Genomic DNA, 14,466 nt, shown 5'->3' with positions numbered 1-14,466 from the left:
TTGTAAAGCAAAATGAAAGCATCAGAAAAATGTGAATGCTTTGGGGAGTGCTCTAGGCCCAAAGAATTTCCAAGAACAGAGAGTCAGAGCTTGTCGATGTGGAATAAGTTGCACAGTTAAAAACCAATTTTAGGTTGGAGAATGATGTAAATTAGAGTCACGCTCAGCTGCCCCAGATCAAGTGGAGAATACTTTTCTCCATTAGTATGTCTGTTGAAGTCAATGTAGATGTGACAACCCGTTAGCCAAACGGTGCAACCCTTACAGTTATGAACACTAGCAATGTTTACCTGCCTACCAGCTGAGTACCGCCTCAACTGTCTGGACCTTAGCAAGAATCAGACAGGGCTATCAGGACCAAATAGCTGGCAGTCCTAAAATGATTGTCGTTTATACAACTGTATGCAAACTTCACTGACTTAGCTTGTTCCTGATTTGTGTTGTCTGACAGTTGACTTCAGCTGTGGTTTCGGTTTGGGTTTTCTTTAGTTACACATCATAAATTTTAAAAACATACTGCTGCTTCTCTTTAAGAAATATTAAGGAAAGCTACCTTATTTGGTGCAAATGGCTCATTTTCCTTGAAATTCCTTAGTGAGGATGTGTTCTTTATCCTTACTGAGGTTTCAATCCGTCAACAGTAAGCTATGATTCTTCTGTGCTTCCTGTAGTGGATCCCCTTATTCTCATAACATTCAGGCAGACCAGTATTAATCTGCCACAAGAGCTTCAGAGCAAAACAATCTCGATTTTGAAAGCTGAAGGTAACACTTGTTTGAATGCAGCTGTAATAACCAGCAACCTGGAAAATTTCAAAATGATGCGTTGTGTCATTTATATTGCTGTGTGCAAAAATCTCTCTCCACTCTGCGGAGGCTACTGCCTTAGTGCAAGGGACTTAACATAATTGTATGTTGCCTGTTATCTTCATAATGTTGATTAGCGCTAACAAAATTTAAACATAAATATGCCTAGACAGTGATACTTCACATCTGACAATGAAGCCAAGGAGATAAATCAATAAAAACCCATAATGAAGCTTAATCACACAGGGAAAAAAAAAACCAACTATTTATTATTCATTAATGTGTGACAGCTCCATTATTATCGGTTTAGAGGCAGGAGCTCAGTTTCCAGACAGCCGGGTGCTGATGTAGCATGCCTGATCTGGGTTTGAAAAATAATGCCCTTCACACCATTTATCAGTGGGAACTCTCTGCTAGCCACTTGGAAGCTTCTCTTCAGGGCTTCTGCTTCCAGCAAGTCATGCTGAAAGGTAGGATTCATTTGGAGAGAGCCCAGACAAGATTAAGAAGAATGATCCAAGGTCTGTAAAATGTGGCTTACCAGGAAAGACTGAAGGAATTGAGACTATTTAAGCTAGAAAAGAGAAGGCATGCTGTTAGTATTCAAGCCTGTAAAAACTACCTACAAAGAGGAGGGGAATAAACTGTTCTCATTGCCCACTCATTAGAAAAGAAGTTTCAAATGGTCTTAAACTGCATTTGGATTATTTTGGCTAAATGATAGGAAGAAGTTCCTAACTCTAATGATTATTAAGTACTGAAATACGTTTTCTAAGAAGGTTAGGAAACTGATGTTGGAGGTTTATAAGAACATTAGAGATGAGTACATTCAAGAATGATTAGGTTTAGCTGACCTGTGTTGGGCAGCAGTTGGACTAAATGACCTGTAAGCCCCATACATCCCTGCTCCCGAAGGGTCTGTATTGGAAAGGATTTGTCTTGCCAAGGTTAAGGATTTGCATTTAAGTCTTTCCTGCCATACTCAGTATTACTTCCATTACTTCCTTCAAGGCATCACTTGTGATCTGTGCACAACTTACTCCCCACTTCAGATTAAGGTTATAGGTACATGGGAAACAAGTGGAGGGCTTGCATAAAAATAATTTCTGTCCTAGAGGGGGTCTGGGTAAACAGAGTGAGTCAAGTTACAGTGAATCTTAGTTTTGATTGTGTGGTGAGGGAACCCAAAATTTATGAACCTAGTTGAGTGGGAAGTCCCTGCTTAATCACATAAATGATAGACAACAGATTTCTCAAAGGTATTCATACCCCATTCATTTGTATTTAATTCATGAGAAGTTAATTATGTGGGAGTGAATTTCTGTTGACTTGTCAGGGCTGATTTCCAGAATCAGCATCCAGTTCTCCCACAGGCTCTGTGCATGAGCCCAGGCAAATGGGTGGATATGGTCCCCGTTTCTCTGTCTTCAATATTCATATAATAAAAGCTATTTTCATGAGAAACCATTCATTGCTTCGTGCCTTGTGAAGGTCCTTTCTGCAGAGGCAACTCAAGTGCGGTTGGCATCATTCTTTAATCAAACGACAGCAGTACAAACCTGACCAAATATTTTTATTGGATTGGGCAGTTACAGTTAGAACAACATATTTTGTATGTGTGCCATGGTGATAAATAGCATGCTGTACTGTTTACTACTGTCAAATCCCTTAGTCCATAGCATTATTTGTATTTTGCTGGCTGTTGACATTCCCTCCCTTGCTTCAAAGGAGTGATTTCCATTTTTGAAGCTTTGGATTATGAATCGTGTAAGGATTTCTACTTAGTAGTGGAAGCAAAAGATGGAGGTACTCCAGCCCTGAGCGCCGTTACAACTGTGAATGTAAACGTGACAGATGTTAATGACAATGCACCAAAATTCAGCCAGGTGGTCTACAGCGCGGTCATCAGCGAGGACGCTGCCATCGGTGATTCAGTGATCATGGTGAGTGAGGCTGTGGGCAGCATTTACTCAGGACGACGCTCTCTGCCACATGACCTTTAATAAAATAATGCTGCACTTGTTAATAATGATAAGTACTGCATCTTGAGTCACCCAGACTGTTCTCTGGCCAACACTCTGCATCTGCTACTGCTCTCCAGGCTGCTGCCAGTTTCGCCCCAAAAGAAAGTAGTAGTAGTGGTAGTACAGACTGTTTCTTTTTAACCCAAATATACTGTCAAAGAGCAACGGCATGTTTAACGCATTGCATTTCATGAGTCAGCTGGAAACAAGTGGGTTTTATTGGAAGGGCAGAATTCAACTTTTCACTGAAATACATAGTATTTATGTAGTCTGGCATGCAGAGTGCCATACCCAAACCTCACTGTACTCTCATCTTGCAACTTGTGGATCCAGAAAGAAAGTGTTATGTGGAATATAAGGATTAAAATATTGTGTATGTTTTAAGACTAGAATTTTTAAAACATCCACGGGGAGCCTCCTGTCAAAAACTGATTGGTTTGATGCTTGCCTTGGTGGTGTAGAGGAGTGCAGTTCAGATATAATTAGTTTGATGGAATACGAAGTATTTGGGGATGTTGAACAGGCAATTAATGTATTGATTAAGATGGCTTAATATTTATTTTGCTAATTTTCACACTTCTCTCAAAAAAGTTGATAGCAGAAGACCTGGACAGTCCTTCCAATGGCCAGATTCATTTTTCCATTGTGAATGGGGATCAAGACAATGAATTTTCAGTTGATCCTGTTTTGGGACTCGTGAAGGTTAAAAAGAAATTGGATAGAGAAAGGGTAAGACATGTGGGACTTCTTAACTTACGACTTACAGATGTGTATTGATCTCAACACTCCTGCTAGCTTGTTTTGAAGAATCTTCTTTTATACTGTTCTACAATCAGCCTGAGATGTTCCAACAGGTCTTTCTAATGTTGTTCCACTTCTTCCCACCCCAACCCGATCTCCAATCCCATGTACAAGCCAACTGCCCTGCTAACATTCCCATCCTGCACCAACACAGCAGCTGACACCAGATCGGGGAAGAAACCAACCCTGGATTTCTCCTGCGGTGCCACCAGCAGCTGTTGCTGTGTTAACGATCCTCTTCTCTCCTTTGCGTGCAAGCACACACGTGCAGCGGTGTGTGCAAGCGAGCGATTACAACATACTCCAGATTGTGGCACCAAGCACCGAGCTGAGACCTCCAGCCATTAATTAGCGCTCTGCAAAACATGTCACTGGGGAGGTGATGTTATGAAGTGGCCGGGCTGTACCAAAAGTGAGAGTGCTTCATTAAACAGATTCTGCTGCTTTGTTTGCTCGCTAGATTATTCATTCAGGGTGATTTATCACGATTTTGCCATAGCTAGCAATTAGCAGCTTTTGAAAAAAAAAACCCAAACAAATACAGTGCTACTAGCAGGGCAGGAGAGTGCTACATGTCTTCAGAAATCTTGCAACACATAATGAAATCCATGCCTCCTGCCTCCAAGCAGTGCATCCAGGAAATTGGGGAAGCTGATTGCTATCCTCAGAATACGGGCTCAGCTGGAAAAACTCTCTACTGGAAGCAGAGCTACTGCTTAAAACAGTGGCAAATATCCTTTCTGTGTTATCAAAAAGGCAGGATTAAACTGTCAGTATTTGGTGGCAGAATGACTTTACTGCTGACAGTCGAGGACAGGGAAGTAACGGTGACTGTGAATGTTACAAATCTACTATAATACATTTCTCTCAAATGGCACAGGCTTAATTTCTTAATATGATTTTAGTTACTTTCTGAAGTGCACTCATGTACATCTGCATCCAGACACACACATTCACCCTCACTGGTGTGTGCATGTTTAATGCGTTTTCCAAAGTTTCCCTTGGTTAAAATAAGCAATGATATTGTCTTTTTCTTTGCCACCTTGGCAATTTCCTAGACACAGGTGTTTCTGACCCCTTCAGGGAAAATGATACATGATGCCCCATCTGCTGTAGACCCCCAAAGACTGTGCTGACTCCCAGGTTTCAGTGGTTTAAGGAAACCTGTTTCCACAGCTGTAATCACACAGAAACCATAGCTTTTGCCATCTACCTTTCTGAGATACACTGAAATGAAAGCAAACACACACAAAATTTGGGAAAGTTCCCACAAAGCTGTCAATCTTGTCTTTAGCTAGCAGGGGAAATTACAGCTCGAAAGCCTCGGTTTCCTCAATTTCACAGTGGAGGATTCTTCCTTCCTCGCGTGTCACTATGTCCCCACCAAATCACAGTCTTTCTTCTCCCTACAACCCCCTAAAAAACCTTTCCTTTTTCTTTAGGTTGGTCCCACATCCCAAAAGCCCCCCCCCCCTTGTTTTGTACATTCGTCATGTTCTTCTCCCTCCTACCCAAATGGGTTTTATTTTTCAAATAGCCTTGGATTTCCTCCCACCTTGAAAGATCTTCTTTAACATGACATTGTTCCCCTCTGCAGGGATGTGCTTTTCCCCTTTCCAGCCCTGCACCAAGAGGCTGGAGCAGGGTGTTGTAACTGGCATACGTTTTGCCCTTTGCTTGCTCCCCCGTAGGGCAGAGGGGCAGACTCTCCCTGGGGAGCGAGGAGCAATATACAGTAAAAAGCAGTTGTAAGACGTAAGGAGGCTGCCATAAGGATGCAGTTCATAAAAGCAAACTGTCATCTATAAGCTGTGCATAGACAGAGCTTTTGCAAATTGTCACATACACTCACACCTCACGCACAGGCACATATGTGTGTAGAGGGCCCATGGGTGATACACTGAACTGCCCACACCATGCTGAGTAGTTTGTGTCTGTTGCAAACAAGTAGGCTTAAAAAACGTCTTATCTTCTACTGAATGGTGGATAATATCTTATTGCTACAGAGACTGTTGTCCCTAGCAGTCTCAAATATTTTCCACTGTGTTTAAGGCAACTGCCTGTGAACTTTTTCTTGGTTCATCACGTTAGAAACACTGTGTGTCAAACTGAGGTTGGCTCTAATAAGCAATTTATATAATATCCTGGAAACCATCTGTAAGACAAATAGAATTAGGTCACATATCCCAGCTGACACCTAGGAGAGATGAAAATGTTAGCTACAGTGGTAATGGCTGAGTTTGAATATTATATGTCGGTCATTTTTTGTCTGCCCTTTTGTTTCGTCATCTAGTACAGTTATTTTTATACAGTGAAGCTGTTATGTTTACTGATAGCCTTATAAAACAGAAAGGGGGCACAGTGTAGCAATAAACAGGATAAAGTTATACTAAGGTGTAAGTATATATACTGTACATACTATACTATATATAATGAGGCCAAATAGCTTTCCTCAGAATAGTGTAGTGCACTGGATGTAAAGAACATGCGTTAAATATTAGGACTGCTTTCACAATGATTTAATGTTTCCACTTTTTTTCAGATATCTGGTTATTCATTAGTTATCCAGGCGAGAGACAGCGGCACCCCTCCTTTGTCTTCGTCTGTGACGGTCAATGTGGACATTTCTGATGTGAACGATAATAGCCCTGTATTTACTCCAGCTAACTATACAGCTGTAATTCAAGTAAGTTTATCCTGCACATCAAAAACTTTTCTGTCTTTTAAAGTACAAAAGCATTTGGTTTCAGTTAAGTAGCTTTTGATGATTTATCTGCAAAATATGTATCAAGTGATCTTATTTAAAGGAAAGAATAAATATGTCTTTCAAAGTCTTTGGTAATTTTCTGTTTGCTGAGGCTCCTTAACCTCAGCATCTGTCACACATTTTACTGTTCACCCCTGTTGCACCAGGTACCCTGGCCACAAAAAGTCTGAGCTGGGATAAGTTAACACTTCTTTACACCTTGCTCAGGGTGCAAGTCTTAATGGTTAGTCAGCCCTGATCAGACATAGGATCAGGCAGAGCTCATCAATTCCTGGAGGTGTGGTGGGTACCTCCATCTCTGCTACCAGTCCGTGGGGTGTAAGCAGTGTCAAATAAATGTTGCTTATGAAATGCTGTCATAGGCAAAGATCATCCAGTTGAATATTCTTGATAGCAAAACATGGTATTTTATGATTGTGTATGTATTAATCCTTTTCTTTATACACTGTATATATGTGTAAAGGAAAATAAACCGGTGGGCACAAGCATTTTGCAGCTGATAGTGACAGACAAAGACTCTTTTCACAATGGCCCCCCTTTTACCTTCACCATCCTCACTGGCAACGAAGAGGAGGAGTTTACACTGGACCCTCATGGCGTCTTGAGATCTGCAGTCATCTTCAAGCACATGGTTGCAACTGAATATGTGCTCTGCGTGCAGGTATGGCTTGATTTTTTGCATCTGCACAGGAACAAAAACCCTAGTAGTGGTAGGTCATCTGTACATTGCCTGTGTGTGTTGGTTTTAATTGACTGTATGCTATGAGTAAATACCATACATTCCAGTTTGCAAGTACACAATAAGGTATATTTCCTTTGATGTCCTTAAACCTAATTTCATATAAATATAAATAGGTAGCCATCCACCGTTCCAATTTTCTCTGCATGAAATGGATTTTCTGAGCAGTGGCCGTTATGATTTAAGATTTTCATCTTTTTTTTTTCTGTAGCTAAGCGAGGAAAATAAGCAAAAATGCATTATATACGTATAAATACACCGCAGAACAAGTGACAGCAAAATATTGTTCTAGGAAGGAAAATCACTTCTGCTTTTAAGTCATAAATTTAAGCATAAAGTTTTGGAAGCCTACCAAGAATTCATGAAATCACATTTCCAAGGTCAACTTAGCTTTTAAAGAATGTGAAAATAAGACATGCGGTAGAAGTCCGGCTCAAACTTAGCTTTAGAGTAATTGTTGAGGAACTTTGTTACCAGGGTAATTTTGATTACAAAAAACTGTAAATCCAAAAGTAGTTTGTTCACATTTCACAAGCGTGCCAGAGAAAATATATTAGGGTTCAGTAAATATGCAAGTCTAGGGAATGAACACCTCTTCATTGAAATGGGACATGGTCCTGTAAACAAAGTCTGAAATGCAAGCTTCCTCCATTTGCTTTGTGGGGGTTGATTTCTCTAAATACAGCCTGTCTGCTCCATTACAAGCACATTTAATGCTGTTCATAGCAGTGATATCCTCAGTTAATTACAATTTTTAAAATATAAGCTCTGATGCTAAATAACACTTCAAATCAAAGTAAAGTTTTACAAATTTGCCATCTAATATTCCTGAAACCTATTTTTTGAGCCTTGCAGGAAAATAAAAAACCTCACCTTTCATTCTTACCATGCCTTCATCCTGAAATATTTTGTTTTCAGGGAAATTTGTTAGCCAAAGCTCCAATATAGCCAAACTTCAACATGAGAGTTAAATTTAAGCATCATCCTCTAGCTGTATAGATCCAAGTATGTTATATAAATGAAGTATTAGACAGACCACTATGTCTGATATGCACCAACATGTGCAGAAAAACATCCTCTTGAATTGGGGAGGCCTAATTCCTCCTAGTATTATTTTCTTCAGAGTTTTCTGCAGTGAAAACATTTTATGGATTTCTGTGGCATATAAACCATAGAACTGTTTCTTACCATTCATATGTGGCAGAGTGCTGCTTCTCCTTTCCATCACCAGGTTCCTCCTCTGTTAGGTTTATTGAAAAGTAATGTTAAAATTGAAAGTAGAATGGGATGTAATCTCTGTGCATGGATGTGTGTACACATATACATTTTTTTTTTTTAAAATACTCCACCCAGCCCTTTTAGGAGTGAGGACGAATGAATTTTAGAGTGTCTTAAAGTTATTAGTCTTTTCCTAGTAATGTCCATATTATTATTGCTATCCTGCCTTTTTTTTTTCTTTAACTTGTAAATTTTCCGCCCCGTGTCCAAGTGCAAAGATCTTTGTGTGCTACATCTCTGCCCAGAGGTAGTTTAGTCTTCCATTCTTCTCTGGAGCAAATAAATGTGTGGAGCAGTATATCTTAATAGTGACTTCAATGAAACATTTTTCTTAGTGCAGGAAAGGACACTGATTCAAGTTTGCACACCTTTCTGTCAAAATGGCCTTGGTTTTTTTGTCATACTTGCTCTTTTACTCTCTATAAAAAAGTGCAAATGATGCTATCATATGTGCTCTGGGTCATACAGTCATCTGTCCAAGTGTAGTGCTGCTCTCATATTTTATTGTTAGTAACAGCACAAGCACCCTATTTCATTTTTGGAGGGTGATAAATTTTACTTATTTCAAGCATGTTTCTTGATTGCTTCAGGTAAAATAGTACAGAGCTCTGTAGCAAAACGCTGAACTTCCTCACACCCACACAAACTAAGCAGGGTCTGAAACACTTTGGAGCACACCAAGCAGTGCAGAAATTGTTGCTGGTATTTCACTGGGCTTCAGTCTCTTTTCCAGGGTAGAAGTGAGCCTAAATTCCATTTGGTGCAGAATATACCACATTCAGATGGTTCTGTGAAGAGGACAAGTGATAGCTGTGGGATCCTGGGAACATTTCAGTTTGAGTAATGAGACATTCTGCTGACACATTTCTCTGCAATCCACTTACATGAGATATCTGTGCTTCCCTAAAGAGTTTGTAAGTTCCGCTGCTAGAAATGGCGGAGACGTTTCTTTACATATGTATGTTGCAAATGCGTTTGGGAAGTTCTTTTGAGAGGTCTTCAGAATTACCGATGCTGTCAAAATATATAGAACAAGAAGTTATGGTTGTTGGCTGTGTAGTTTATTTTGAGTTTTATTTTTTATTTTTTCTAAATTACATTAGGCAAAGGACTCTGGGAAGCCTCAGCAGGTTTCCCACACCTACGTGCAGGTGAGGGTTATTGAAGAGAGCATTCACAAACCGACTGCCATTCCACTGGAGATTTTCATTGTCACCATGGAAGATGATTTTCCTGGAGGAGTCATTGGCAAAATTCATGCCACAGATCAGGATGTGTACGATGTCCTCACATACACACTAAAATCAGAGCAGAAAAGTTTGTTCAAGGTCAACAGCCATGATGGGAAGATCATTGCCCTTGGAGGGCTCGATAACGGCAAGTATGTCCTGAATGTCTCTGTCAGTGATGGCCGGTTCCAAGTACCCATCGATGTTGTGGTCCACGTTGAGCAATTGCTACAAGAAATGCTGCAGAACACAGTCACTATCCGTTTTGAGAATGTTTCCCCGGAAGACTTTGTGGGCCTTCACATGCACGGGTTCAGGCGTACCTTGCGAAATGCTGTGCTCTCCCAAAAACAAGACAGCCTACACATCATCAGTATTCAGCCAGTGGCAGGCAGCAATCAGCTTGACATGCTGTTTGCAGTTCAGATGCACAACAGTGGTTTCTATAAGCCTGCCTATTTGATTCAGAAGCTTACCAATGCAAGGAGACACTTGGAAAATGTGATTCGTATTTCTGCTATCTTGGAGAAGAATTGCTCTGGACTGGATTGTCAGGAACAACACTGTGAGCAAAGTCTATCTATTGATTCACATTCCCTGATGACCTATAGCACGGCACGAATTAGTTTTGTGTGCCCCCGCTTCTACAGGAATGTGCGCTGCATGTGCAATGGTGAGTAGCGCTCCCTCTTTCCCTCCCATCTTTACACATTATGCGATAGGATCGGTTTTATTCCTCTGATGCAGATTAGAAAGGGCATTTCAATTCAGTCCGTTAAAGCATGACTGGCTGATGTATTGTGGGAATTGATTTCTCAGGCTCGGGAAGAATTGTTCGTGTTTACTGATGTAAATGGAAGTTGATGAACTTTGGCCTTTTACGACAAAGGCCATTTTCCTGGAGGCTCCCTAATCGGAGCCATCAGCCAGCTTCCAGGGGAGAGGAAGGAAGAGGAGAGGAGTGGAGAGGAGGCAGAGGGATGTAGCTTCCCACCCCCTTGGTGCCACCACTGGAATAAACCTGGAGTGTGACTGTAGCAGAACAGCCTGGTCTGCAGCGATGCACCAGCAGTCCCCACGGAGAAGCGCCTCTGACCTAAGCAGTGCAGATGGAAGGGCCTTTTCCAGTCCCATTTTTGAAGAGAGGCATGGCAACCAGTGAAGTATTTTACTAACTGCAGGGAAGCACTATGCCTGACCTTTAATGCTACAGTAGGTGACAGGGTGGGGTTTTGGGTGGATTTCAGGTTGTTGTTCCCTGGTTTTGGCAGATTTCATAGGGGCATATATGACAAATAGACTTGAGAGCCAATCTTCCTTATGATTCTGCACTTGGAGTATAAAACCTCAGGCAGTTATAATAATAGTTCTGTTTCTTTTGTTTGCCAAGCTATTTGCTTCTCATTCCACTTCATTTAAGAGTGGAGAAAAAAGCTGCTGTAAAATCAATACATCTAAGTCTCCTTCATCTTAAGCACACATGCACACATACACACAGAGCAGTTACAAGCATTCAGCAGCCATGTCTCTCCGTAACCAACCTTTGTTTCTGCAGCAGTCAGCAGGACTTTGTGTCTTACTGTCGACTTTAGTGAGGAAGAAAATAGGCATAAATTGCATAAAACTTAACCAGAAATCATTGTCTCCAGTGGCACGTGAATAATAATGCCATAGAACTTCAGTTCTGTGAAAATAGCAGAATTCTGTATCTGAGGTATTTTCATGTATTTTCAAGAGCAGACTATCTGGTCAATTTTTAAGTGATAGCATTATGAGTTTCAAACAGATGTATCCATTATAACAATAGTTGGTGCTTTGTTACCCATGAAAGGCTCTGAAATAAAGGGTTTTCACAGGTTTAAAAGGGACAATGCCACAGTATCCTCCAGAGGAATCCAGGAGTCAGTGCAGGAGCACTGTCTGCAAAACACTTTTATGTTCTCTAAGTCATAGCTTTGTCTCATTTTTGTACCAAGAAATCACAAATCTTCATCTCCATGGGGATAGCGATAGCCTTCAGTGTCAGAAAAAGGTTTCCTGGCAGCCAAAATTTTCACTGTTTGTAATTTCATTTCACTACTTATTAAAGTCAATAATGATCTGTTATTCCCTTCAAATACTAATAGTAAGTGGATCTGCCTCATAATCCCTTAGTTTAAATAAAAATAAAACAAACTTTGCAATGCAGTACGGTTCTGATCCAGCAGCTCTCTCCCTTTTCTTCTCTGCACAGCAAGTTTCCACCGGAAGCACAAAAGTTCAGCTGGGACAGCAATTTCTAAATTTTTCTGTCACGTACCAGTCAATCCTCAAAATGTATGGCAGGGTGCTGGACAGACAGTGCGGTTCTGCAGACCATCTGTAGTCCCTGGCCTCTGGACCATTTATCACGCCCTCCAAGACTGCTATATGGGAACAGTTGCAACAGGCAGCTTATCCTGGTCCAGCTGGAAAGCTGGATGGGTTCCCACAGCTCCTGTGCGAGCCACTATGTGCTGATTTCCCATGGGTGATCCACAAGACTTGGGGTGGGGTTGTCCACCATCCAGCCTGTAACAAGTGTTCAGAGCTGCTGAGTTCAGTGTAGCTACCAGAGGGGTGAAAGCCTCGGTGCCTATTACTTGCACAGAAATAAGCGATCTTGGTGGGAAGTAAAAAAATCCATGCATTGCCCTTCTCCACATTAGTTAATGCTACTGCCTCTTCTAGCGTTCATAATTAAAGGAGCCACAGGAAATGTCTTGGCATTTAGATAAATACACAGATACACAGTGTTTTATCTCATAGGAGGTAACACAGACTTCTGAGAGTATATTAATCAGAGAATGTATTTATAGTTTTGCTTTCATGAAGGCTAAAGACTAGGTCCACTAAAGAATTAGAAAAATGCAAATACTTCTTTGATCAGTAGTTCTTGTACATTCACATAAATGCAGCAAGTCAGGAAAAAGCACAAAATACTAGAATAAATTTCTTTTGGCTTGTTTAACAAGACAACATTAGCAAGGTATTACCAGTATAATAAAAGTATTATACTTCTTTTGTTACTAGGATAGTTTTATCATCCAGTCCAGTAAATATTAATAATTTGAATTATGACAAAGACATTAAAATATTGCATATGTTTCCAGAGATCTGATTCAATTATGACCCAGAAAGCTTGAGTTTGAACTAATTCACTCGTTCTTGAAATATATCTCATACTTGGAGTGTTTTTCCCACTGGCAGATGTCACAGATATGCACAATTTATGCATGCCAGCTGTGCATAACTTACCTAGATTACCTTTGTGAGCAAACAGAGTTATCTAACGTGAAAATGCAGGGAGACTCTAAAGCAGGCAGTGAGTGAACTTTGGAGATTCAGCAGCTCTGCTCTGGAAGAGTAAGTTTGAAGGTTCAGGTGCATCAATCTAAGCCTTTAAAATCAATAAAATTGAAGAGTTTTCCTATAACAGACCGTCTCCATAGGTTTCTGGCTCATCTGCTTGTGTTTCTGTGAAAAATATTGTAACAAACTGGGGTCTGTTTCAGTGTGGCTGTAGGGGCTATGCAGTTGCCGGTCTCCCATCACATGACGCGAGGTATGCAAACATCTGTCAGTGCTTTTGGGAAATAAAGATAGGAGGACTAGAATAAATATATTTGTGTAAAAGAGTTCTCATGACATTCTCATTTTTCAGAAGCAAAAATCTATTCTGTATTTTTATTTTTTTATGATGCAAAGTAATTCTTTTGTGTTGAGACGAAGATGCAGGGAAGAAGCAGGTTTTGTTGGGACTACTTTGGTACAGTTGTTCTGCATTATAATCATACAAAAGTGGGGTTATATTAATATGTTTATGGGAGAGGGCTGGATTGAAATTATCTTGACAAATGTGGGTATATATCTACATCTAAGCTGGTCACTCCAGGCCCCATTTGCAGACAGTGGAAAGAATGAGGTATTTTTAATGATGTGATACATCTCTCCCTAGATGTCTAAAATCAGTCAGATGAATCATGCCCTAAAGTTAGATGAGATGAATTCCATTTCAAGTGTTTAATACGGTTCTGGCTTAATAGTTTGAAAGAATTTTTCTAATAGACCCAGAAGTGTTCAGCAAAAGTGCAGACACATCCACGTTATTTAATCAAGCGAATAGCAGTCTTGGACCACTTTGTCGTGAAACCAGGCAATTCAGACTTTATGGAGCCACTTCTAGCATTTTGTGAATGTTCTGACAGAAGGAAATCATAGACTGTGATATCTGCTATTAATATAGGATCTCATCTTCAGAGGTGGTTTGTGTCCTCAGCTCCACAGGGCACGCACTGGCTCTTAAACAGTCCTGGGTGTTTTGCAGGATTGGGCATCAGGAACCCAATTCCTATGTGTACAACACTGCTTTTACCATTTTCAAGAAGTACACATGTACGAATGAGCCTTGAGCTGTCCTGACAAGGTGGTCAGGAAGACTGAAGAAGAAGGTGTCCTGTCTGTGCTTGGGAACAAAGAACTGCAGATAATTTTGATAGGTTTGATTTGGCTGTAGTCCTTTTAACATTGCACTTGTGTAAGGAGAGATGTTTCTCCCTGTGAATATTCCCCATTTTAAGGCCCTTGTTGAGAATGCACAATCTGGTATAAAACATGGGAGAGCTGAAGCATGAAGTGGGGGCACAGCAGTAGAATCGGAATTGGTATCTGTCACTTGAGGGGTCTTAAGTGAAGCTGTGATCAAGGATTGGTGGAATTGGTCAGATGTCTCAGTTCTTCTAAAACTGGAGAGTATCTGATTCACTAGGACATACTGTGTGACACAGTGTTTTCCAGGGGCACT

The 14,466-nt window shown here is 40.6% G+C and overlaps 1 protein-coding gene across 7 annotated transcripts in view; it reads left to right on the top strand.

Moving 5' to 3' along the window:
* The window catches only part of FAT3 (FAT atypical cadherin 3), a 423,806-nt gene that overhangs the window by 365,044 nt on the left and 44,296 nt on the right, over positions 1-14,466 (top strand). For all 7 annotated transcript variants that reach the window (XM_074917423.1, XM_074917414.1, XM_074917394.1 and 4 more), the window contains 5 exons: positions 2,535-2,749; positions 3,422-3,559; positions 6,174-6,317; positions 6,862-7,059; positions 9,519-10,317. In XM_074917423.1, the coding sequence (XP_074773524.1) occupies positions 2,535-2,749; positions 3,422-3,559; positions 6,174-6,317; positions 6,862-7,059; positions 9,519-10,317 (1,494 nt within the window). The remainder of the gene's footprint in view (positions 1-2,534; positions 2,750-3,421; positions 3,560-6,173; positions 6,318-6,861; positions 7,060-9,518; positions 10,318-14,466) is intronic.

Source organism: Athene noctua, chromosome 1, assembly GCF_965140245.1.
Source record: "Athene noctua chromosome 1, bAthNoc1.hap1.1, whole genome shotgun sequence".
NCBI lineage: Eukaryota > Metazoa > Chordata > Aves > Strigiformes > Strigidae > Athene > Athene noctua.
This window is presented reverse-complemented; position numbering and strand designations above follow the sequence as displayed.